At 41.8% G+C, this 26,050-nt stretch overlaps 1 protein-coding gene across 1 annotated transcript in view; it reads left to right on the forward strand.

Moving 5' to 3' along the window:
* The window catches only part of cpne9 (copine family member IX), a 137,576-nt gene that overhangs the window by 104,349 nt on the left and 7,177 nt on the right, over positions 1-26,050 (forward strand). Inside the window, exons 15-19 of the mRNA XM_061735068.1 lie at positions 6,380-6,561; positions 8,401-8,528; positions 14,708-14,810; positions 17,337-17,394; positions 22,454-22,527. Of these exons, the coding sequence (XP_061591052.1) occupies positions 6,380-6,561; positions 8,401-8,528; positions 14,708-14,810; positions 17,337-17,394; positions 22,454-22,527 (545 nt within the window). The remainder of the gene's footprint in view (positions 1-6,379; positions 6,562-8,400; positions 8,529-14,707; positions 14,811-17,336; positions 17,395-22,453; positions 22,528-26,050) is intronic.

The raw sequence follows: 26,050 nt of genomic DNA on the forward strand, positions 1-26,050 counted from the left end.
CAAAATGTTGAAAGAGCCATATTGGACCAAAAACACACAAAAAAAATATGTCTGGAGCCACAAAAAATGAAAATTCTTGTATAAGCCTTAGAATGAAGGCAACACATGCTGCATGTTTCTATATTAGTTATAACTGGGGGAAGATTTTTTTTTCATTATGCACAAAAATTCGAAATGTCGAGAAAAAAATCGAAATGTCGAGAAAAAAGTCGAAATGTCGAGAAGTTGAAATGTTGAGAAAAAATTCAAAATTACGATAAAAAGTCGAAATGTCGAGATTAAAAAGGAAAGGAAAAAGAAATAAAAAAGAGAAAAAGGAAAAGAGGAAAAAAGAAGAAAGAAGAAAAAAAGGAAAAAAGAAAAAGTGTTTATGATTCTATAAAGTTAATTTTGTCCATGGCTTTACAATTTAACTTGCTAATTCTTTTTGTCGGACAAGACATTGTTTGGTTTTTCCAGAGCCGCCCAGAGTGACTCTGATGAAGGCAAAAGGAATCGCAGAAACATGTCAACCTAAAAATGTCTTGTCCGACAAAAAGAATTACCAAACTAAAATGTGAGTGATTATGGTCCGTTAGACGTCAAAACAGTGCTTAGTAACCAAAGTAACGACGGCTAGTTATTGGCTGCGTGAGCCGCCAATCAAAGACAGACCTAATTAAACATACATTTATACAACTTTACCTGATCTGGTACAAACAAAATAAAATTAATCCCATGTCGTCACGGATGTTAAACTTGGGTGGGTTTTTTTGCATCGGACCAAAGTTGTAGTGGTTTTGAGGTTTTAATAGCTTTTTTACTTTGTTTTTCACTTTGTGGGTTATTTCAGTTTAGTTTTAGTTAAACAAGCACTACAGTTTTAGAGTTATTGACTTACAGATATTTACAACACAACTTAGGATGAAAGGATCTTGTCAACATACTGAACAAAAATACTTTTGTTCTTTTAGTAATTAGAAAAGTTTCAGATGTCAAAAATGTTTTGTTTTTATTATCATTTCAGGTAACGGGATTGGAGTTTTTTCTGTTAGTTTCAGTTTTACTTACCAGACTGTGAATATGTTTACTCATTCTCATGACTCATTCTGTGGTCATTGGAGTTCCTAACCAATTAGACACATTACTGGCCATCACGGGCCATGGCTTGAAATGAATCACATCCAATACCCCTTTTCCCCCGGGCCGGTTCCAGGGCTGGTTCTGGTTCTGGTTCTGGGCCAGTACTGAGTTTGGAACCGGAATTTCTGTTTCCATTCACAAAGAACTGTCTCCTGGGCAGAAAAAACCCAGTTCCAAGGTAGCACCATCTCTTTGCTGGACTAGAGGAAAGAACTGCTTACGTAAGCGGAGGGGACGGAGTTATTAACCCTCCTGTTGTCCTCGGGTCACAATAACCCGCCACTGTGTTAAAAATCAACCCAAAATCCTTTAAATGATGTTTTTTTACTTGAAATTTAACTTCCCCAGCTAGGGCAAGTAAGAGGAAGAGATGTGAGTTCTGCCCTCAAAAGAAGGACTATACTGTGTCCTTCAGGTGTAATGAATACATCTACAAAGGCTGTGCACTTGCATACTGCCCTATACGTGCTAATTAGTTGAATGGGATTTTTGTATAGTACATTATCTAAAATTGTTCACTGGAGAAAAAAAAGAAACTGAGTCATTGGGATGAATAATAATGCATTCAAAACTCCCTTTTGCACATTTTTTTCTTTACCTATAGAAATACAAATGAAGAGGGAAAACTTAAGCATTCACGCATTTTGTGATGAATGACAAGCTGTTTCTTCAAGCAAGATGAAATTTGGTGTTTAAAATTCAATTAAGGTGCTTATAACGGGGGTTTACTGAAGACCGGTAATTTTGACCCGGAGGACACGGGTTCTATTCAGAAAATTAGGACAATAGGAGGGTTAAGACCAATGGCAATAGCAAGACTGGGAGACGGAGACATTTTCAAATAAGAATGAATCTGGATGCAGCAAAGCATCATGGGAGGAGGAGGAGACAACCTGTCTTTTAGAGATGTGTCCACGGAGGTGCTACGTGGACCAAGTCCTATTAGAGCAGATATCTGGTTGTCGCTTCAACTTTCACGCAGACGCAGCAACGTAACTGACGTGGCTCCTCTTAGCACCCGAGCTGCAGAGGTGTCAAGTAACGAAGTACAAATACTTCGTTACCTTACTTAAGTAGAAATTTTGGTTATCTATATACTTCACTGGAGTAATTATTTTTCAGACGACTTTTTACTTTTACTCCTTACATTTTCACGCAATTATCTGTACTTTTTACTCCTTACATTTTAAAAACAGCCTCGTTACTCTATTTCATTTCGGCCTTTAAAAAAAAACTATCCAGTTAAATTGCTCCATCCGGATAGAGTGAATTTGGTTGTGGTTGTTTCAGATGTTCTTGTCCAGTTTTGTTCTTACATCCGTTCCCTCAGATTCCTGCAACTAAACTTGGATGTACATTCCAATAAAGGTTAGGATAAATGATAACATGCCTCTGAAGTTTGACTTTTTGCACCATTACATTATAGGCAACTAGTCATCATATCTGCTGCTCTCTGAAACACATGTTAATGCTCAATAGTACACATATGGCCCTTTTCCACTAGTCCTTACTCGGCCCGACTCGGCTCGTCACGCCTCTACCCGTTTTGTCCCCGTTTGTTTTTCCACAGCCAGGTGAGAAGTGGGCAGGTTGGGGTGAAGCTGCTGTGACGTACTCGATTGCGCAACCGCTTTGTTCATGTCGGCGCTGATGAGAAATCAGCTGGAGCCGCGAGCAGCTGAGAGTAAAACAGCCCATCTACATCCCTTTTTTAATTCTGTCCTCAGCACCAGGTTTATGAACATCTGCACCTCAGAGTTGGATCACCAAACAGACGTTTTGCGCTTTATAATAAAATCGCCGCGAGCCGCCAGTCGTTCTCGCGCTGACTCCCGCTTCCTGATTCAAACGTTTGACGGCCCCCCGACCAATCAGTGGCGCGGAGGGTGGTGACGTCAGAAATAGTCCTGGCTCAGCCCGGATAGAACCTCGCCAGAATGGTTACAGAAATAGTATCAGCTTGGAGCGGCTCTACCCGTCTCAGCCCCTAGTGCAAAAAGCGCAAGACGGGGGCGTGGCGGGTAGAACTGAGCTGAGGCGGGACTAGTGGAAAAGGGCCTATTTTGGTTCTTTAATATATTTGCATTATACTAAGATGCATTCATTTTCAATGACTTTTGTCCTTAATGACTTTTTCCCCCTTACATTACTTTTACTTTTATACTTTAAGTAGTTTTGAAACCAGTACTTTTATACTTTTACTTGAGTAAAAAACTTGAGTTGATACTTCAACTTCTACAGGAGTATTTTTAAACTCTAGTATCTATACTTCTACCTGAGTAATGAATGTGAATACGTTTGACACCTCTGCCGAGCTGTGGAAAAACAAACCAGTTCTCAGCTGGTTCGTAAGTTGAACGAGTACTGGAACCGGTTTGGTGGTAAAGGGGTATGGGTGGGCTGGCGTCTTCCTTGGTCCTTCAGCCCAAACCTGCCTGAACGACCTAAAAGAGGATTACTGGGTTAGGATCACGATGCGTCTTATGTGACTTTATTACATGTGTCTCAGGGAATTTATGTTTTATATTTAATAGAAGAGAGAAAAAAAAGGTTTCAATTAAAATGTACAAATCCACGATGAAAGAAGCTCGTCTCCTTTCCTTTCACCGACATCTTGTAATTCTTCCTTCCTCTTGACCGATGGCTCCGTGGAGCACGTTCTGTGTCCATTGTTGCTTTCAGGCTTCTATTAAAGAGACGAGCAATCAAGCGTGATCGCTTCAGCGGTTAGGGAGAAAGCATTTGTCTCCCGGTACACCTGTGGCACCGTCTGAAGGCTGATTGGATTAGGGGGAGCACATTATTGGAGGGTGTGTTGGAGTGTGGAACCCACTGCAGCTTATCAAATCAGCCCCGGCCTCCCGGCCCCCGTAAAAGCAGAGAGGTCCTTTTTAAAATGAGTCCAAAGCACTCGGGTCCCAGCGGGAGGGGAGGGAGCTGTAATTCAGTTACAGCCACGTGGAAAAGAGAGTACACCCCCCCCCCCCACCCCTTCAATACCAGCAAATTAAAAACTCATCTGGTCCCTACCAGCTCATGAAATTAGGGAACTGCATCTTCAGATGAGCAGCGCTGTGGGTGTTTATGTAACAAAAAAGGAAAAATGTCCAAGAAAAGAGGTGAAAAGGTGATGAAGAAATACTTTTGATAGATTGATCAAATGTAAATAACTCTGTAAAAGCAAAGGAGAAATCGTGTGTGTTAATACAATGCCAAGAAGGAAAGACATCAGCAAGTATAAACAAAGAGTGGATTAAAAGAACTGTGACGTCACGCGTTCTCAAAGGAGTCGATTTGAAACTTGACTCTGCCCGCCCAAAATTTTAGTTTGGTTTAGGGCATGCTAACCTATAATGCTAATTTATGCTATTTTACATTTATGCTGATTGAATTTCATGTCACAACTTAAACAACGTCATTAACAGTACGACCATAGTTGAAAAGAGTGCTAGCGAAGCTTTGCCACAGTCGGTTGCTAGGTCGGTTGCCAGGTAGGCGTGGCAGAGTATGATCCGCTACCCTTTAGCAGAAAGTCGTGGCAAGAAAAAGTTATCTTGTGATTCTCACGTGATCTAAAAACATTCAGGTAAACTCGTGACCACATGGATCCAGTCGATCGGACGCTGCTTGGAAGCGATGAAGGAATCCAAACTAATTCCTTCGGTAAACGTAACGAGAGGAGGCGCTGGGAAGACTTGATTTGAGCTGCTAATTTTGATTGACACGTGACCTGGTGGCTTCTGAAGAGCGGTTTTGAAGGTTATTTTTCCTTCTTGCGCGACGTGGCCATGTTGCCCTGGAAACCGTCAGGAACACGCCCAATGCATGTCAATCAAAGTTAGCTTTAGCTTACCAGATCCTTCAGTGGTTACTCGCCCAAATATCTGCAGAGCTGCCATCAGACCAGCAGAAAAGCCGTTTAACATGTTTTTGTCAAAATGACTGTTGCGTTTAGCCGGTGCTGGGTTAATTCAATACCATGACGATCAATTATATTATAAACAAATGTAATGCTATATATACCCCCCCCGCCATAACAATTGAGACCAAAACAGTTTTTTGAACCAGACGACAAATATGTTTATTTCTGCTTAACCTGGAGGTCGAGAGAGATCGACTAGCTTTAGCAGCCTCTAGTGGCCAGTCGAGGAACTGCAACGAGTCTTAGCTCTGGATGGATTGGATGGTTGGCGCTTGCTTGGGGCGAGCATTCATTCTCTCCTCATTGATTAGACGGTAGCTCCACAAGGCATCATGAACAGCTGATGCCACCATGTGGCAGAAATGTGAACGACGCAAATTAACCTCATGCGCTAACCTGGACTTGAGAGTCTATCTGTTCATATCCCGATCGATCGGGCCCGATCACGGCATTTTCAAAACATCGGTATCGGCCAAAAAAGTACCGGGACATACCTAGTTATTAATGTTTTCAATATATATTAAATCGTTTTATATATCGTTGCATTTAACGTCACTTCCGGCCGACGAAGTAAGCGAAACTATACAGGGTTTACATGTTTGGATTGTGAAATTTCAGTTCATGTTGCATTAAGCTGCTGCTATTCATTTCATACCATTCAGAATGTTGCACTAAGGTTAAGCCAAAAAGTATTTTATTTTTCTTGTGTTTGTGAGTTTGACTGAATGTCATTCAACTACTTTATTGCACTATTCTGCACTTTTTGTTTTAGTTTACAATTTCATGATTTTACATTTTGTGGCACCAGTCCTGATAAGCTTTGTTGAAATATATGTCCATGTTGTTCTCCAATGGACAATAAAAGAAACTTGGGATAATTTAGTTTTAGTCCTCTTTTCTTTTTTTTTTTAATTCATTGCCAAAATGTATCTGATCGGGAAAAAGTATCGGAAATGTATCGGGAGCCAAAAAAAGGAAAAATCGGGATCGGCAGATACTCAAGTGATCGGGATCGGATCGGGAGCTAAAAAATCCTGATTGGGACAACCCTAGTTCATATAGTTAAAAGTTGAGGTTTTTCAAGAACTGGTAAATACCAGAAAGCTTTTATTGGGTCTCAAGCTCGAATGTAAGTCATTAAAATGACTCCATGGAGCAACAACAGTCCATCACAGTCACATTTACATGTTTTTTTCGATTTTCAAGAGATTAAATATTTGTAGTCTCCAGTGATCTCCAGATGCTGGATCACATCCGGCCAGTTTCTCAGAATAGCTGTTATTCATTTGGCATGTCGATGTGACGGGTGACCCATTCTCGTGTTCTCCGTCCCAGGTAACCCGTCCCAGCCCACCTCCCTCCACTATATGAGCCCCTACCAGATGAACGCGTACGCCATGGCGCTGAAAGCAGTGGGAGAGATTATCCAGGACTACGACAGCGACAAGCTCTTCCCTGCCTACGGCTTTGGAGCTAAGCTGCCCCCCGACGGCAAAATCTCCCACGCCTTCCCGCTGGTAAGAGACGCCGGCAACACAAACACATGAGCCCGCGCCCGTTTGGACCGGGAGGTGTTGCCGCGGCGACAGCCGGTCTCATAAATTGAGGCGGCGGCTCATCTGGCTGCCAGCGGGGATTTCCCAGCATCCCCTCCGCTTCCTCTTTGCTCCCTCCTGAGGGATGAGGGCAACCAGTCAGGAATCACTGGATGTTGAGCTTAAGTAAAAACCAAGATATCACCATGTCTCCAACCACCTTTATGCAGAAGTGACGGAGACTCCAGCAGGATTAGAAGACATGTTTGTTTGGAAACGTTTTTCTTTATTGTTCACTTGGTTTCTGGGATCTAATCTGTTTTTCTTGCCGCTGTGACCTGAACACAGACATCATTGCTTGATAGCTGGATCAATGTTATCATAAACGGTAGCAGAGAGTCAAAAATTTAAATCTACATTTAGACTCTTAGGGCCTGATTTACTAAAGGTTTGCGTGCGTAAAAACGTGTGCAAACTTGACATCACGCGCAAACCAATGTGCAAGCTGATCTACTAACAGCGTGCAAAGAGGACTGCGCCTCTCAAATGCGCAAAATAGCACACGCAATTCATTTAGTACTTTTGCCCTGATGAATAATCAATATGGGGCGTACCCGCCAGAAATCGCTAAATACTGGGAGGGGAAAATGCAAATATGTTCATTTACCACACGCAATGAGATTTACCAAGCCTGAAAGTTTTTGCGGGGATTGTGATTGCGTCTGTATTTAATACGTTCGAAAGGAAGGTGCTAATCTGCCCAGCATTACGCAGGGATGCTTGTTGGTGCCTGATTTGGGGACTGGGGTGGGGATGGCTCAACTTATTGTGAGGATTCTCCACATGCAAAAGGAGAAATATTTTATTTGAATGTTAAATCGAGTATTATTCAGCAAAAGGTTGCCACAGGAGGCACATTCATTTTTTTATTTGTGATAATAAATAAATCACGTGTTTTCATGGAGAAAAAAGTGTTTCTTATTGTGCGCCTGTTCTGCAGTTGTCATACCCCGGTGTTGTGCCGTATTCAGCACCCCTGCCGTGAAAAGCACCCCCTCGTCTGACAAAAATGATATTCTCATTCTGTGTCACGTTCTGTTTAGCGTCCAGTTTTGTGTTAATGACTCATGTTTAAATGCGCTCATGGATTCCACAATAGTCATACTTTCCCACAATCACAGTCACACATAACAAAAATCGAGTAAATGGTTATTGATGTCATTAATTAATAGCCTGCTTACTGTGTTGTCTTCCATAATATTTGTAAATATATATAATATAAACTCCTAAGTATGTGTTTGTGTGAGTGTGTATATATAAATATATTGAAGTGTCAGTGTGTTGTTTTTTTTCTTGGTCTACTTATCATTGAATATACGAGGGGGTGCTTTTCACGGCAGGGGTGCTGAATACGGCACAACAATTTGCCTCTTCCACTAATATCTCTAACTCCAACTCGTCAAATTTCATTTTGCGCTTGCGACTATATCCTGCTTTCCATCCAGACTCTCCATGGCGCAAAGTTTGCGCCGCAAACCGTAAGACACGCAACACCTCATTTAAATACTGCTGTTTGCACCTGTTATCAATTGCGCACGCAATCTTAGTTGATCGCCCGCAAAACACACAACAACAGCACGTGCAAACTTTTTCAGTGCACACGCAATTTAGTACTCTTTATTTAGGATCTTAGTAAATCGGGCCCTAAATGTAGTCAATAAAGGAGTTAAAAAAAAAACACATTTGCAGGTTGGATGGATGGATGGATGGATGGATGGATGGATGAACCCCACCCTCTCTCAGGAATGGTGTCCTCCACAGAGCGGTGACGGGGATAATCCCAACTGCGGGGGCATCGACGGCGTGCTGGAGTCGTACTTCCAGAGCCTGAGGACGGTGCAGCTCTACGGACCCACCAACTTCGCCCCCGTCATCAACAAGGTGGCCAAGTAAGACCAAAAACCTTCATGTTCCAGCTTATTCCACTTCCTGACCTCAAACAGGCTCCTATCTTTACATAAAACACCTCATTAGTGGAACGACTCACAAGCATCAAAAGCGTTACAGATGTACAGAAACATTTATAGAGGTTTCTGTGTGAAGGAGGTTAAAGCGTCGGCACATAATCACATTCTTTCTGCTCCAACATGTGCGTCACGAACCTGATTATTCAGGAACATTTGAGATATTTCAGTCAGAAGACGGATTGTGGGTTTGTGAATGATCTGAGTAAATGAACACGAGCTGATGAGGAGAGGTGAAGGAAGAGGTTCTCTTTCTCCTGGATGGAGTATAAGTGACGAGCTTGGGGCTCCGAGGAGACAGCAGGGGTTTTGGAGATGTGCTGCAGGACCAGGTCCCAGACCAGCAGAACTGGACCAGGAATCGTCACGGTGCCAGTGTACCGGACTGGCTGCTGTGAAGCAGCTCCTCTGCAGCCCAGATGTTGAACCGTTGGCTGCAAGTTTCCGTCCAAACTGCAGACTGAAGAGAGTTGAGCTGCATGTGACATCATCAGTGCAGTTGTTGCTAGGCAACACAAACAAAACTCTGGTGCATTCATGATGATCTTGTGAAGATTAAAAAAACAACTTCCATCCATCCATCCATCCAACACACATCCACCCACCCATCCATCCATCCATCCATCCATCCATCCATCCACCCATCCATCCACCAATCCATCCATCCATCCATCATCCACACATCCATCCATCCATCCATCCATCATCCACACATCCATCCATCCATCCATCCATCATCCACACATCCATCCATCCATCCATCCATCCAACACACATCCATCCATCCATCCATCCAACACACATCCATCCATCCATCCATCCAACACAAATCCATCCATCCATCCATCCATCCACACATCCATCCATTCATCCATCCACACACCCATTCATCCATCCATCCATCCTTCCTGGATCCAGAGATACTTCAACCTAAACTCCACTCGGGTCTCCAGCGAGAGTCAAAGGCCACAATTACCTTTTATTTCTCCCAAGATGGAACATATCGTCAGTTTAAACTATTTCAGATTTTCTACTGTGAGTAAATTCTGATCAGAGAGATTTGCAGAACGCGGCGTTCAGCTTTTTATTTACATTTCACGCATTGAGTTGGGGCTGTATTTACACAAGTTATCGAATATAAACACTGAACATTTCTGTGTTATATTTCAGGCTCTGATGCACATTTATATACATTAGTTTTGGTGCTGAATTAATCATTTGCTCGGGACAGAGTTCTTGATTAAATCAATTATTGTTTAGTTTGTTTGTTGCAGCCGTTCAGTTTATCAGACTTGATCCATGTTTTCTCCCGTCGACTGAAGTCGGGCGGTTTTATCTGATTTTAACTTCAGTAACTTGTCAGATTCACGTCCCCGAGCCGTCTGGTTCAGTTCGGGAGGTCTGACTGATCTACGCAGCGTGGAATATTAAAATCACATTATTCCTTATTGTCTGTCCCACTTAGCATGAAAGTAAACTTTCAGGCGCTTCAGTTAAACCTTCTGATATCAGACTTCTTCTTCTCTGAGTATTCTCCAGGTGCTTTCTCTGTTTGTTTACAGTCCCCCCCCTCCGCCACCCCGGGGGGATGTGGAAGTCTTTCATTATCAACTTCTTCAGGGTGGAGGCTGAGCCGCGATTTGCATGCACGAACTGCCGCTGCGCCTCGTAATCTGACAATCTTATTGCAAATATCAGTCTCACATCCGGCAGTCCTCAGTTTGAAGTTTGAGAGGTGGGTGGGCGGCTTATAGGTTATTTAGGTATCTGACATTTAAAGTATATGAGAAGATAAATAGTTAACAAAAAATATGAAAATATTCTGCCGTCATAAGTGACATCAGTGTTTTGCAGGTGGATCGGCTTTACTGTTATAGCCCATAGTCATGTACAAAAGTCAGTTCCTCCTCTTTTAATCCTTTTTTTTCCCCAACATAAAGACACATTTAAAGTCACCTGAGTGGGTCTCTGCAAGCACAACCTCTAGAATAACTTTTTTCACCATGCTATTATTTATTACCCTAAAAAAACAACAAGAAAACATATGCTAAACATATGCTAAATATGCTGGATTTTAGCCAAATCCCCCACTGCTTTTAAATCTTCACTAAAAACATTCCTTTTTAGAAAAGCTTTCATGGTGGTGTGAATATTGTTATTAATTTTAGACTTGGTTATTGCTGTCTTTTGTTATTATCCACTATGCTCTGTATTTTTATCTTGATGTATTTTATTGTTCTTGGGAAGCACTTTGTACCTTTGTTAAGAAAGGTGCTATATAAATAAAGTGTATTATTATTAATTATTATTATTAATAATAATAATAATAATAATAATAATAATAATATTATTATTACAAGAAAACTTATGGGCAATACCAAGTACCCCCTCAGTGCTTCCATAGGATTGCAGATGATGGTTTAGCCAGATGCTGCTAATCATCAGCTGCAGAACCTCTAAAGCAGATGTTTTGGCAGTCCCCTCCTCCGGAGCACCCTGGTGTATGTTAACATAATGCCAAGAGGGAAAGACACAATGGTCTGTTTGCTTCACATCAATCCGTGAAAAGTAATTAAGCCATTTCCAAACCATTCAGAGTTCAACTTTCTACAGGGAGAAATATTATTTATTTTAAGTTGAAAACCGGGGAATAGCCATCCCAGAAGCCGTACCCCAAGGGCAGGCTGTGCAATGCTCAGAGAAATAAGATATAAACTCCAAGAGATGATTTAGGATTCCCGAAGTGACATGATGCAAAAAGTTAATCTTTTGTTGTCTGTCTCAGATTTGTCTCATAATTAGACCAACTACAATTTAATGATTATTATACTGTTAGAAACAATATAATACAACAGGGGTGGGTGCTGTCGGCACAACTGAAAGGGAATGCCCCCCCCCCCTCTCTCTGTCCTCTTCTGTTTGTAAATACCTGGTTGTCCTGTGTTTAAAAGTCGCCTTTTACTCCAACACAACATGTTACACACAATACATCAGATAGTCACCAAACTGCACCCTTCACTGTCTGGTCTTTTCTTTCTTTGTCTTTCACGTCCCTCCGCCGGTGATCTCAGTCCTCTTTCGCCCCTTTTCCACCAAACCGGTTCCAGGGCTGGTTCTGGGTCAGTTCTGGGTCAGTACTGAGTTTCTGTTTCCACTGACAAAGAACTGGTTCCGGGCCAGAAGAACCGGTTCCAAGGTAGCACCAACTCTTTGCTGGTCTAGAGCAGTGGTTCCCAACCTTTTTTCCTTTTTCCCCCCCTACTTGTGTCTAAGACCAGCCGGGCCCCCCGACCCGTACGTACTAGCACCAAAAGAGTAGTGATTCTTTACAAATCTTTAATTGAAAAAATGAACATTAATTATTAATTATTATGTTTTTGTGATACATTTCTCTTTGGTTTACCCTGTATACAGATTACTTTGTCTTTCTCACATTCATTTTGTGTCACCAATGTATAAAATACATACAGAAAAAAATTGCAAGGACATAAAATGAAAAAAATGTCTCTTTTAATATGAGCGCAAACATTTTTAACATTTTTCCTTTAACAACCTGTCGGAGTAGTAGTATGATTAAATGTTGAATAATGATATAATAATAATAAGTTATTAAGTTTTTATCCTGTTAAATAACTTAGAAATATATTTTGGTCATTTTAAAATACTACGTGGGTTTATACAGACTTGGATTACATTATTCCATTAGGTGTTATTATGATTTTTTATTTATTTAACATGCACAAATATAATTTTTACAACTGCATATCCTCAAAGCAGACAAAGTTTTGCGCCCCACCCAAGGGGGGGCCCGGACCCCAGGTTGGGAGACACTGGTCTAGAGGAAAGAACCGCTTACGTAAGCGGAGGGGGCGGAGTTATTAAGACCAACAGCAACAGCAAGACTGGGAGACGGAGACATTTTCAAATAAGAATTAATCTGGATGCAGCAAAGCATCATGGGTCTGAGGAGGAGACAACCTGTCTTTTAGAGATGTGTCCACGGAGGAGCTACATGGACCAAGTCCTGTTAGAGCAGATACCTTGTTGTTGCTTCAACTTTCACGCAAACGCAGCGACGTAACTGACGTTTGCAGTGACGTCCTGACGTGGCTCCTCTTAGCACCCGAGCTGTGGAAAAACAAACCGGTTCCCAAGTTGAATGAGTTGTGAACCAGAACCAGCCCTGGAACCGGTTTGGTGGAAAAGGGGAATTTAAGATATGAACACGTAAGACTCAGATGCATCAGTGCTAAACCCCAATTTTCTTTTCTTCTCTGGGGATCAATCCAACGTGATAGACTGGAAACACTCGTGCACAAAACAAAAGCCCCTTTGTTGCAAAATTATAATAAATATATATATGTGGCTTTTGGGTTTTGCCAAACTTTGTATTAACTATTAATATATATGCAGACAAAGGCAGGGGGGCACACACTCAAAAATGATTTGTTATACAGTGAAGTGTCACTGCATTGATTAATCAGTTTCCAGTTTTAATCCCTCGCTCTGTTGAGGCAGGCAGCGCTGTCGATGTGGCATGAAGATCAAACAGTGAGAGGAGTCTCATCTAGCGACACGCTCGTCCCGGCGTCACGCTACAGACCTGTTAGACGTGTGAGACACGAGCGCTGACACGCATCAGTGTAAACACACGTGCAGGGGCCGCGCGCCGGCGCCCTCGCAGCTTATGTTTGGAGACGCGCAGCAGACGCATGAGGATGAGAGGGAAAACGAGCTGCAGCCACTGCCTGTTCTTTATTTATTTATTTACTGTTGTTATTTTTGAAGGCGTCTCTGTAGCTTTGGGTTGCAGTTTGGGGGTTTTAGGCTATGTTGTGGAACCGTGGGCTAGTGTGGGCTAGCGTGGACTAGTGTGGGCTAGTGTGGACAAGTGTGGGCTAGTGTGGGCTAGTGTTGGTTAGCGCGGGCTAGTGTGGGCTAGTGTGCAATTGTGGGCAAGTGTGGGCTAGGGTGGACTAGTGTGGGCTAGCGTGGGCTAGTGTCGGTTAGCGCGGGCTAGTGTTGGCTAGTGGGGAATTGTGGGCAAGTGTGGGCAAGTGTGGACTAGTGTGGGCTAGCGCGGACTAATGTGGGCAAGTGTGGGCTAACGTGGGCAAGTGTGGGCTAGCATGGACTAGTGTGGGCTAGGGTGGACTAGTGTGGGCTAGGGTGGACTAGTGTGGGCTAGTTTGGAAGTGTGGACAAGTGTGGGCAAGTGTGGACTAGTGTGGGCTAGCGCGGACTAATGTGGGCAAGTGTGGGCAAGCGTGGGCAAGTGTGGGCTAGTGTGGGCTATCGTGGGCAAGTTTGGGTTAGCGTGGGCTAGTGTGTTAGCATGGGCTAGTGTGTTAGCATGGGCTAGTGTGGGCTAGCACGGGCTATTGGATGAGTAATTCATTTTCATCTGCTTTAAATATGCTGCAGTTTGTTTTTTATATATTATCAAATAAACTTGAGCATTAAATTACGTGACTTTGATGATAACTTGTTAAAATACAGTTTTACAAAAGTGACTCTTCTTTTTTATTTTAACCCTGTAATAATTAAATTGCAACTTTATTCTTATTTTTTTATCTAGTAACATTGTCAGTTTTTAGTAAAAGTACAACTTTATTTTTAAGACAATTTTCATATAGAATTGTCTAATAAAATTATGATTTTACTCCCACGAGATTACAACTGTATCTTTTACATAATTGTTTGAATTTATGAATTCATTCCTGTAATTACATTTTTTGGTAAAAAAAAATCTCATAATATTGCAAAATCTTTGTCATTAAATTATTCTCATTTATTTACGTTTATTCTAAAATGGATAGATTTTTTTATTTTTTGTAGAACTATAAACTTTTTCTTGTACAGAGGAACTTTTTCATCAAAAACTGAAGCACATCAGTGACATTCTGCAGGTTGTGTTCTGTTTGCTGAAGAGCTTATTTGTTGTGATTCCTGTGGACCGGCAGTGTTGGTCTTTAAACTGTGTGTGTGTGTGTGTGTGTGTGTGTGTGTGTGTGTGTGTGTGTGTGTGTGTGTGTGTGTGTGTGTGTGTGTGTGTGTGTGTGTGTGTGTGTGTGTGTGTGTGTGTGTGTGTGTTCGTTCCCCAGCTGTGCAGCAGAGATTACAGATGGCTCTCAGTACTTTGTGCTGTTGATGATCACAGATGGAGTGATATCTGACATGGTCCAGACCAAAGAGGCCGTGGTCAACGTGAGTAAACAAAACACACACAAACACCTGGACGCACCTGCTCAGGCGTGAGGGTAAAACACCTCACACAGGTGGATCCTGCTGCTGATGAACATCTCAGCATCTGGTGCATGTTTGGAGCTGGTAGACGGGGAGGTCTACGGAAGTAAATCTGTGACTGCGTTTACATCCAGTCAGAATTCGGGTTAGGGTCAATATTACGGTTACTGATGTTGTGCCACAAGTAAATGCTGTTTCAGTTATCAAGAGAGTTATTAATAATTGTCCTTCAACAAATATTAATAATTAATGAGGTAGATTATTTATCAAATTGAATTGAAAAAGACGGGGCACCACCTGGTCGTTACCAGGAAAATGATAACTACAGCAAAATCAGTCTCAAGATTAATTATTCTACAGAATAATAATTGAAGGATGAAATCCAAACACAGGCTCCGGCAACCAACCGCTGGTACCGTTTTGTTTCTCGGTCCTGTAGTTCGCCTTTTTCAGCGTCTTCCAGCGGAGCTTGATCTGGTCTGGCGTTCGTACAAATCCTGCTTTATGCAACTTTCCGCTCACCTTTTTGTAAATCTCGCTATCCCGGTACTTTCTACCGTATACAAATGCCAAAATGTTCATATCTTTCATTACATTTATGAAGTGATTAGTCTCCTCCTGGTCTTGTGTTTATCCGTGTTTATAAGAACTTCCTGGACTCAAAAGACCAAGATTCCTTGTGAAAAGAACATGCGCAGAAAATAAATTCCTGCGAGGATTTCCCGTTTGGCGTTTACATGACCAAATATTCGGGTTAGAAAAGGAGTAACCTAGGGGTCATTTTTGGGTTTTTAAAAACCGGAATATGAGAAAATTCCGGTTATTCAAAGGGGTTATTGGTGTTTACATGGCCGTGCAAAACCGGGTTACTGCTAATATTCCGGTTTTAAAAGAGTTATTGACTGCATGTAAACGTAGTCAGTGTTGTTGGACTTTGAAAGAAAAAAGTGGCTGAATTTGTACCACTGAATATTTATGCATTGAAATTATGTATCTGAATGTTTTTTAACGTTAAAATATTAAACTGCAAAAAATTCCACCACAGCATCACATCACAAATGTCCGTTTCCCTCTGTTTACAAGCAAACGTGAAGATGGAGTTTTTGCAAATCCCCACTTTGGCCGGAGTTTTCAGAAATTATCGTTTTTGGTGATTTTGAGCTTTTGAGCAGCAAAAACGCATGAAAACACCACCGTTTTTGCTACGTGTAAAGGCTGAATGAGTGTTGGGTGTTCAACAGAAACCAGAACTGTTGTCTGAACCAGACTGTAAATGTTTATATTTGCTGAGGGGATTGACTCACTTCTTGGAACCCCCTAGTGGTCAGTCGATGAATTGCAGTTTTTTGGGGCGTCCCGGGTCGGACTGAGATCCAACCATTTGGATGGAAAGCATCGAGGTTCGACCCAACCTGATCTGTTGTGTTCTAAACTTAAAAATGAAACATTGATTGCAAAGACACAACACGGTCCCCGGGTCTGGAGAGACGGGAGCTTAAATACAGTGCAGGAGTAATCAATCACAGGAGGAGCGATCAATCACAGGTGTGGCTAATCAGCGCAGCTGAGGCAGATAAGCAATCAGGGCGCAGGAGGAGGCGGAGCTGCTGGAAAAGAGCAAGAAAACAGAGAATTTACTCAAATAAATGGCTCAGAATCAGACGTCTGCTTCCAATATGACAGGATGTGTCTTTAACAGAGGTGGGTAGTAACGAGTTACATTTACTCTGTTACATTTACTTGAGTAAGTTTTGGGAAATTTAGTACTTTTAGGAGTAGTTTGAATCACTATACTTTTTACTTTTACTTGAGTAGATTTGTGAAGAAGAAACTGTTACTCTTACTCCGCTACATTAGGCTACGTTGAGCTGTTACTTTTCTTTTATCCCTTTTATCCGCGTACGCGTCAATCTCATGACATCACTGGGTGATTCTTTGGGAAAAATGTTTGTTTTTGCATGTTTTGTCACATTTACACAGACTCAAACACACACAGAGTTTCTATGAGTTCATGGGCTTGTTCTAGTTCTGCCTGGTTAAAAAAGAAAAGTACAAAAGCTTGAAATTTTGTGCTACTTGTGCATAATTATTTTTTTTTATTCTGTTATTATTTTATTATTTATTAAACTACTTGAATTTACTTTAAGATTAATTAAATTTAATTTAGCTATTTTTAATTTTTAATTTATTTATTTTATTGATTTAATTTGCCTGAAGATGATTATTTTGTACTTTTGTCTGTTTGAATGGTTGTGTTAAAAAAATAAATCAGACGTTACTCAACAGTTACTCAGTACTTGAGTAGTTTTTTCACCAAGTACTTTTTTTACTTTTACTCAAGTAATTATTTGGATGACTACTTTTTACTTCTACTTGAGTCATATTATTCTGAAGTAACAGTACTTTTACTTGAGTACAATTTTTGGCTGCTCTACCCAGCTCTGGTCTTTAACCAGTTAAACCAACGCTGTGTTTGTGTCTGAACAGGCAGCGTCCCTCCCCCTGTCCATCATCATCGTCGGTGTGGGGCCGGCAGAGTTTGACGGTGAGTCTCACAGAAACATCTTCATCACGAGTAAACGTGACCCAGAGTCACGTTTGAACCCGGTTCATGTCGGCAGCTACGAGCTCAATCTAGTGTTGTTTTAGTCAGCCTGTTTCAGTTCTAGTTTTGGTGTAGTCTTTGGGTCAAGCTATCGTTTTAGTTTTTATTAATTTTAGTCACGTTCATTCTCCTTTTAGTCGTGTCAAGTTTCAGTCGACTAAAAGTCTGAGCATTTTAGTCTTATTTTAGTCAGAATTGTCCAGGACCATTTTAGTCTAGTTTTAGTCAAAGATTGTATTTATCCAAACCCATTTTACAATTCAAACGAGGTTATCTTATTATTATATTATTGTTACTTTATAGACTCAAGAATACATTAATTCCAGATACAGAAAACTCTAATTTGAGTTTACAACGTATTTATTTTTCTGCATTTCTCCCCATCTTTTTCTTTTTCCACGACACATTGGGTTTTCTTTTCCACGTCTATGTAGGAAAGTGTATCCAAAGATGGTTCTTCTTCTTCTCCAGCCCCAGAGCAGATCCCCACATTTCTCTATGTAACTTTGTTTTTAATTGACGTGAACCTAGAGCGTGAAGACACATTTTAGCAGAGTTTTTATTTTGTAATCTACATTTAGTCTCGTTTTTATTCGTCGACGATATTGCATTATATATTTAATTATCGTTATCGTCACATGACCTGCATTTCCGTTGCGTCTCGTTTTCCTCAGGTGATAAAGGTTCGTCGACGACGATATTTAGTCATAATTTTCGTTGACGAAAGCAACTTTAGTTGGATCTGAATAAATCTGGGATCAAAGCAGAAGCTTTTGACTTCAGAGCAAAGATGTGAAAGGAAACGTTCACCGAAGTCAGTCGCAGAAACAAAAAGAGGACACTCCACGGAGAGATTACTTGTAGAAGTCCGGTTTTATCCAGGGACTCGTCGGTAAACTCCCAGGCGGACGTGTTTCAGGTTTTTAGACGACAGAGCCGAGCTTTGCCGAGGGAAACCCTGCGTGTCATGAACCGCAGGATTTCCTCCTGCGCTGGACAGACCTGGATCTGGACATCCAGATCGCTGTGACCCGGCAGGCTGATGAGCCGGGCCGCCGGTGGCGTCATCAGCATCCTGGGAGACGGCCGATCTGGACCTGAGACGAAGGGTGTTTCCATGACGGACGTCCCTCGTCTGAGGACTGACAAGACGCGGCAGACCTGACTCAAATCCGACTTATTTCTACGTTTGAATGAGGCCTGAAACCGATCCTAAACTATTGGCACTTTTCCACTAGTACCTACTCGGCTCTACTCATCTCACCTCGACTCAACTTGGCCTGGTTTCTTTTCCATAACAATTCAGCAGCTGGAGCAGAAGTATTGTGTTTGTGTGATCTAAACAGAGTCTGTGGCTTGTGTGCTTCAAGCGGCAACGCTTTTTTTTTTTTTATTCTCTTTTTATTTAGAACAGCAGTATTCCATCTTACACGTTTATACATTCAATCTTTAACTTAAATGATTTTGTCCCTACTGTCATTTTTTATGAACAGTAATTGGAAACACTAACAGAAAGATAAAAAATAAAAAATTAAAAACAAAAAACCAGGGAGCGCACTCAGTCCATTTGGACCAGATCTTATAAAAGTTTTCTTTCTCAACCTTGAGGGAGGAAGAGATCTTCTCCATAACATAGATCTCGTAGATGATCCCAATCCAGTCGTCGATAGTGGGGGGTTCCACTTTCAACCATTTCCTTGTAACACATTTCTTACTGGCTGCCAACAGTATAGTCAGCAGTTTTTTGTCTTTTACATTCCACGTTTCGAATATTATGTCTATCAAAAATAATGTTTCACAATTCAATGGCATGTTCACATTAAATATATTTTCCACATGCATCTGTATCTCCTTCCAAAAAGGTCTTATTGCTTGGCAGTCCCAAAAAATATGGAAGTGGTTAGCTCCTTGAGACCCGGCAACGCTTTTTAATGTTTTTAGATCGTCTCGGCGCTGCTGAAAAGTCAGCTGGAGCCGCGAGCAGTTATGAAGTGACGGAACTCCTGGTAGATCTGGTCGTTCCTTATCGCCCGTCTAGATCCCTTTTTAATTCTCTCCTCAGCCACCAGGTTTATGAACATCTGCACTTCAGAGTTGGATCATAAAACAGACTTTTGCTGCCATTGCCTGTTGAATAAAATGAACAAGAAGCCGTCAGAGTCTCTCTTCTACTGATGTCACATCCTGACTCAGACATCTGACTCCAACCCCCCGACCAATCGGTGGCCTGTAGTGTGATGACGTCAGATTCAGCCAACTCAGCTGCTTAGAACCTCTGCAGAATAGTTACAGAAAAGTATCTACTCGGCACGTTAGACCCCTAGTGGGAAAAAACCAAACCGAGTGCAGGCGAGCCGAGTCGGGCTGAGTAGGTACTAGTGGAAAAGCACCTATGTGAATCTGTCATACACCCGTCTGCTGCACGTATCCCATCGTTGCCATAAAAAGAAGCTGAATTGCATCACTTGAACCCTGGAGTGAGACCGAGGACTTCAGAAATGTTTCTGTTTCTTGTCGTCGTATAAAAGAAGTTTAAATTACCTTGAAGTGGTTTCAAGGCCTTTTCCAGGTTGATGTGTGGCAACACCTTTCCTCTAAGGCCACCGCTTACGCCCTGTCTTTCTCTTTTTTTTTCTCTGCATATATATTAATGGTTAATACCCAGTTGGTAAAAACCTAAGGCATATTTCATATTTTCATATACAGGACTGTCTCAGAAAATTAGAATATTGTGATAAAGTTCTTTATTTTCTGTAATGCAATTTAAAAAAAACAAAAATGTCATATATTCTGGATTAAGTTTAAGATTAAGATTCCCAGAATATTCTAATTTTTTGAGATATTTGAGTTTTTTATTTGCGTTTTCTTAAGCTGTAAGCCATGATCAGCAATATTAAAATAATAAAAGACTTGCAATATTTCAGTTTATTTGTAATGAATCCAGAATGTATGACATTTTTGCATTACAGAAAATAAAGGACTTTATCACAATATTCTAATTTTCTGAGACAGTCCTGTATAATATATATCATATATATTTTAGTATATCATATTTATTTTATTATTATAATTTTATTTTTTTTTGCCCTTGTCCATCAACATGCCCTGTCTTTTTGGCGTTGGGTAAACACACATCTGACTGTTAGTCTAGGAACAATCTCCATAAAACCACTGGTTAGTATTCAATAGCATTCAAGACAACTAAGTAATAGTATATTTTATAGGGATTTATGTTTTTCTGATAAATGAGAGAAAAGGGAAGGAGTCCTATATGTTCTTATTACCAAAAAGTACAATTTCCGCCTAAACTAAAGGTATGATTACAGTGCTATATTTCACTATTTTCTCAGGTAAATCATTTTCTGACTGTTTGATGAAGGTGTACAGCCACCTGGTTACCCCAGCAAGTTTGATGTAGAAAAGAGTGAGCATTCTCAAGTTATGGGCTTTTTTTCCTCACTTTTCCCCTATTTAAATAAAAATCATTGTTGTGGTTGGTTCTACTTCGGGTAGGGCTATCTCGAAAACTAAAGCCTTTTTTGAGGACTTGTTCCTAGACTATGTTGTCTTTTCTAGAAGTCTTTAAGGTCCCTTTAAAACCCGAGGAAGCAGAGAGAGGGTACTTAGGCCCTGTCCCAATTCTACCACTACCCCTCGTTTTCATCCCTACCCCTAAATTTTGCGCGTTCCCGTGAGGGTAGTGGTGTCCCAATTCCTCTTTTCACCTAGGGGTAGTGAAGAAAACTAGTGTAGTGGCTATGAATCTGTCCCTTCAGAACGAGGGTTTTCAAATGTACCCTAGATGACCGAGGGCTAGAAAAATTTCCCAGAATGCTTTTCGTCGTCATTTGCGGACTGAATCAAAAAAAAAACATGGCAGACATTTCTTATTTTTTAGTGAATAGAATCAATATTTTGAGTTAGTTTCTGCATAAAAATGCGTTTTGATTACATTTCTAGCGAGAAATATATATTTTACTTTCATAATATTCACTCAGTGAATGTACATAATCACTTGTTTGCCCGTTGTTGCGAAGTCTTTTCAGACCTCGCTAGAATAAAGGCTGATTTATGGTTCCGCGTTACACCAACGCAGAGCCTACGGCGTATGTTACGTAACCTATGCCGTAGCCTCTGCGCCGATTTAACGCGGACCCATAAATCAGCTCCTGAGCCGGCAGGCAGAAATCTCTAAGTTTTTGGAGCAAATTTCTTAACAGGCGTAGCTACAACTGTTAGATTTCATCTATTAAACCAACATTTATTTTCCTAAATGATTTATTTCAGCCAGCGGTAATTCTCCACAGAGCTGCAGGTTTCTCCCCCGGTACGACGGTGCAGGTTGACCTGGCGATCACGTCTGTACGTGAGCTGCTGCTGCTGCTGCTGCTGCTGCTGCTGCTGCTGCTGCTCCGAGCCGGCGGCTGTTATCATCTCCGAAAACATTGGGTCAAATTTCTTAACAGGCGTTATTTGGATAAACTGAGCCCAGGTTGGGGATCTTAACGGTTACTTTTACGCCTGAAAAAATATCAAAACTTAATAAAGTGGCATATTAACAGCGCTACAGCTGAAATTAAAACAGCTTTTAGCTCTCAGCTTCCTGATTTTAGGGGTGGTGCTGAAAGTAGGAGTAGTGGGAGTATTGGGACAGGGCCCTGGGAAGATTTCAAAGTGCCCTAAAATCTGTCCCTTCTTTTTTAGGGGTAGTGATAGTGAGGGAGGGCTAGTGGTAGAAAGTAGCGGGTGTATTGGGATTGGGCCATAGTGTTTTACTTTGTTTTAGTTGAATAAATGTTGCCGTGGTGACACAGGCTGCTGATGCTGGTCCATCTGAAGGCTCAACCTCAGCATTTCCATAACAATCTACATTTGATAATCTCCCCCTGCGATGTTCACAAGAGGCCTCTAAAAGCACACCTCGTACCTCCTTCATCTCCGTCCCCCGGCGGTTTCTGGCGCTGAATCATTTTCCGTCTGTTGATTTCTGTTCTTTCAGCGATGGAGGAGCTGGATGGAGACGAGGTGAGAGTTTCCTCCAGAGGACGTCTTGCTGAGAGAGACATTGTTCAGGTACTTCCATTTGATTCCACTCAAATTTGCAGGTTAGACTCGTGTACTCTTCTCTGAACGGCGCCGGCGGGGGGGCCAGTGTGCCTGAAGGAGGATGACACACACACACACACACACACTCACACTCACACACACACTCTGAGGACTCACATCAGAGTCCCGCTCGGCTGCACAGAACCGAGGTTCTGCTCTCAGAGATCCACACAGCTGGAACATCCAGCCTCCCAGAATGAGTCGGCGGCCCCGGTTCAGAAGGAAAGCCGCCTCAAAGTCGTGCATACATGAATAACGGCAGCCGTGTGAGGAAATGTGTGTCATCTGACAGCGTGATGCCGCTCTGCCGTTATATAAACCCTTGGTGTGGAGCAGAACCAGCTTTTGTTTTTCTGGGAGAGGCTGCAAAAAAAACCCTCCGCGATGCAACCCAGAAGTTTCTGAAACCTGGGCCACTGGGACCCACGAGCCGGGCCAGAATCACAAATCTGGGGATTTTTTTTCAAAATAAAAGCCCAAAGCCAGTTCTGGTCATCTGTTCTGGTCAATGTAGGATCAAGAGTCTGGTGATTTTTCAAAATAAAAGCCCAAAGTCGGTTCTGCTAGTGCAGGGGTCGGCAACGTAAAATGTTGAAAGAGCCATATTGGACCAAAAACACAAAAAACAAATATGTCTGGAGCCGCAAAAAATGAAAAGTCTTATATAAGCCTTAGAATGAAGGTAAATGGCGAAAGGCGAAATGTCAAGAAAAAAGTCGAAATGTTGAGAAAAAAGTCAAAATTTCGAGATTAATGTTGAAGTACAATTTCGAGAAAAAAGTCGAAATGTCGAGATTAAAAAGGAAAGGAAAAAGGAAGAGAAAAAGGAAAAAAGGAAAAAAAAGGTCAAACATTTTTGAAAAAGCTCCAGGAGCCACTAGGCCGGCGCTAAAGAGCCGCATGCGGCTCTAGAGCCGCGGGTTGCTGATCCCTGTGCTAGTCTGTTCGGACCGGCACAAGAAGCCGGGTCATCTTTAAGGTGACATGATTGCGATCTCTCGTAGACTGTGACACATGTAAAGTTTGTTCTGGTCAATGTAGAATCAAGAGGCTGGTGATTATTCAAAATAAAAGCCCGAAGCCAGTTTTGGTAGTCTTCGAAAACCCTCAACGATGCGACCCAAAAGTTTCTGAAACACGTAGAAATGGGCCAATGGGACCCTCGAGGCGGTCTGGTCCAGAGCCAGTTCTGCTAGTTTGTTCTGGTCCATGTAGGAGTCTGGTTATTTTTCCAAAATAAAAGCCCAAAGCCAGTTCTGTTGTCTGTAGTCTGTTAGTAACAGCGCAAGATGTCGGGTCATGTTTAAGGTGACGTGATTGCGATCTCTTCATCCGACACCGTAGACTGTGACACATGTAAAGTTTGTTCTGGTCAATGTAGAGTCAAGAGTCTGGTGATTTTTCAAAATAAAAGCCCAGAGCAGGCTACAACCTGCATCACCAACTTTAGTCTGACCTGCGGATGTCAGGGTTTGACACTTTGCCCCAGTTTTTGAGTTTCAGTTCTGTCCCTCCTGTTTCCCATTTGCCCTGATTGTCTGCACCTGTGTCTCGTTATCCCCTGTGTATATCTGGTCTTGTCATTCCCCTTCTCCCTGTCGGTCAGTACTGTTTCTACCTCCATGTTTTCCTCGTCAGGTTTTTGTAGCCACGTTCACGTTCATGTTCTTGTTTTGTATCCTCCTCTTGTATCCTGCTTTTTTGCAACTCCTGCCTCCTGCTCTCCTGCGTTTGGGTCCTCAACAAACCACACCCGTGACAGCGGAGGCTTCGGATGGACCGTTTTCTCTACACCACTCGTCTTTTTAACATGAATCATGATGAGTCGTGGGTGATTTAGACGAGAAGATAACCACACAATCCTCACTTGAACTCCTGGAAAATGACGCACTGGGAGTCGCCCCCGATCAGACCTGAGGACAGAGCTGCAAAAACCTTGCTGCAAAAACCAGGCGTATTTCAGTAGTTTTTTAAAATAGAAACACAGAATTGAAACCTGCAGTGACGGTTTCATCAATCAGGTAGAAAATAATGATGACAATGAAAATAAACCTGCATTTCTTACATTGAACCCCAGGTGGCGAAGTCTGTATTTCATAGTAACGCAGATCAAGGACGCTTGTTGAGAAAGGTGTTGGCTGCTTCATGGAGATGTGACCACCACTTCCTGTACCACATCAAATTAAAAGCCTCCTGTATTCACAGGGGCTTTTATTGGGAAAGAAGTGCAGCTTATAAACAGGAAAACCAACATAAACGGTGTTAAAAACAAGTGTTTTATGTGACAAAAACAAGTTCACAGGACTGTTTATTACATCAGCCTCGTGTTGGTTGGATTGATTTCTCTGCCATCGTCGTTTACAGCTGTTTTAGCTGTAATTCTAGCTGTGTAACAGACAACAAAAGTGATTTTCTTGGTCCCTGCAGGTCAGCTGGACAGTTTCGTAGAGCGCCGAGGCAGCTCTGACCTCGCATTAACTGCTTTTGATTTAAAAAGATGTTTCCAGTTCGGTTTCAACTACTATTGACTCGTTGAAGTGACTCCTGAATACTTCCAGCGACAGATACTGAGAGGAGGAATATTAATCCACCAAAGTGGCCGTTTTATGATCCTAAAATAAGTTTTATTTCGACATCGATGCCATAATCGACGGCCCAAAGCAAAGCGATGTTCACATATTTCTAAACCCTCCTCAATGGAGCCGCCGTAGAAAATGTGTAGTTCCTTTAACGGCCCCTGGGGATTTAATATCTCCAAAGATGATTGAACATTGATTTAATAAAGTTTGTTTTGTCCATGGCTTTACAATTTAACTTGATGATTCTTTTGGTCGGACTAGAATATTTACGTTTTTTAAAAACCTGACATGTTTCGGCAATTACGTTCGCCTTCATCAGAGTCACCGATTGAACGTTAATCAATTACTGCACCAATACTGGTTAGACTTCTGGCATGGACTCTTCTTCTTCTGATAACGTCACCGTATTTTGTTTTAAAGTAATAAAACTTAACGTTTTGCCATTTTCGGTCGTTTCACCCGTCGTCACAATTCTCCTCCCTGTGACCGTGCTTTTATTTTGAAGTTTCATACCTGTGTTGGGTAAAGCCACAGAAGGGTTTTTCCAGTCCCGTTTATACGATCTATAATCAATAACCACTTATATATCAGCAGCTTTGTAAAGGAGTCTATTTCTGTCACATTTGCATTCAAGCGTTCGACCTTCGTTGACCTTCGGGGACCATAATTCCAGCTGAATGTTCACACAAGTCAAAGAAAAAGTGCACTCAGGAGTTTTAGTTGTTATTGATTCAGTCAGGTAACTGCCTTAGTTGATTACCCAGCAGCCCGCTGCACTCATTATCCCGTTTACACTCTCTTCTAAGTAGAAAACGTAGATGGGATGCAGCGACGCGCTCATGTGGGCCGTTTCATTAGCGGCCGACACGCAGCCGGTGACATGTCAGCGTCTGAGGAATAATAATCCATTC

This window comes from Cololabis saira, chromosome 12 (assembly GCF_033807715.1).
Source record: "Cololabis saira isolate AMF1-May2022 chromosome 12, fColSai1.1, whole genome shotgun sequence".
NCBI lineage: Eukaryota > Metazoa > Chordata > Actinopteri > Beloniformes > Belonidae > Cololabis > Cololabis saira.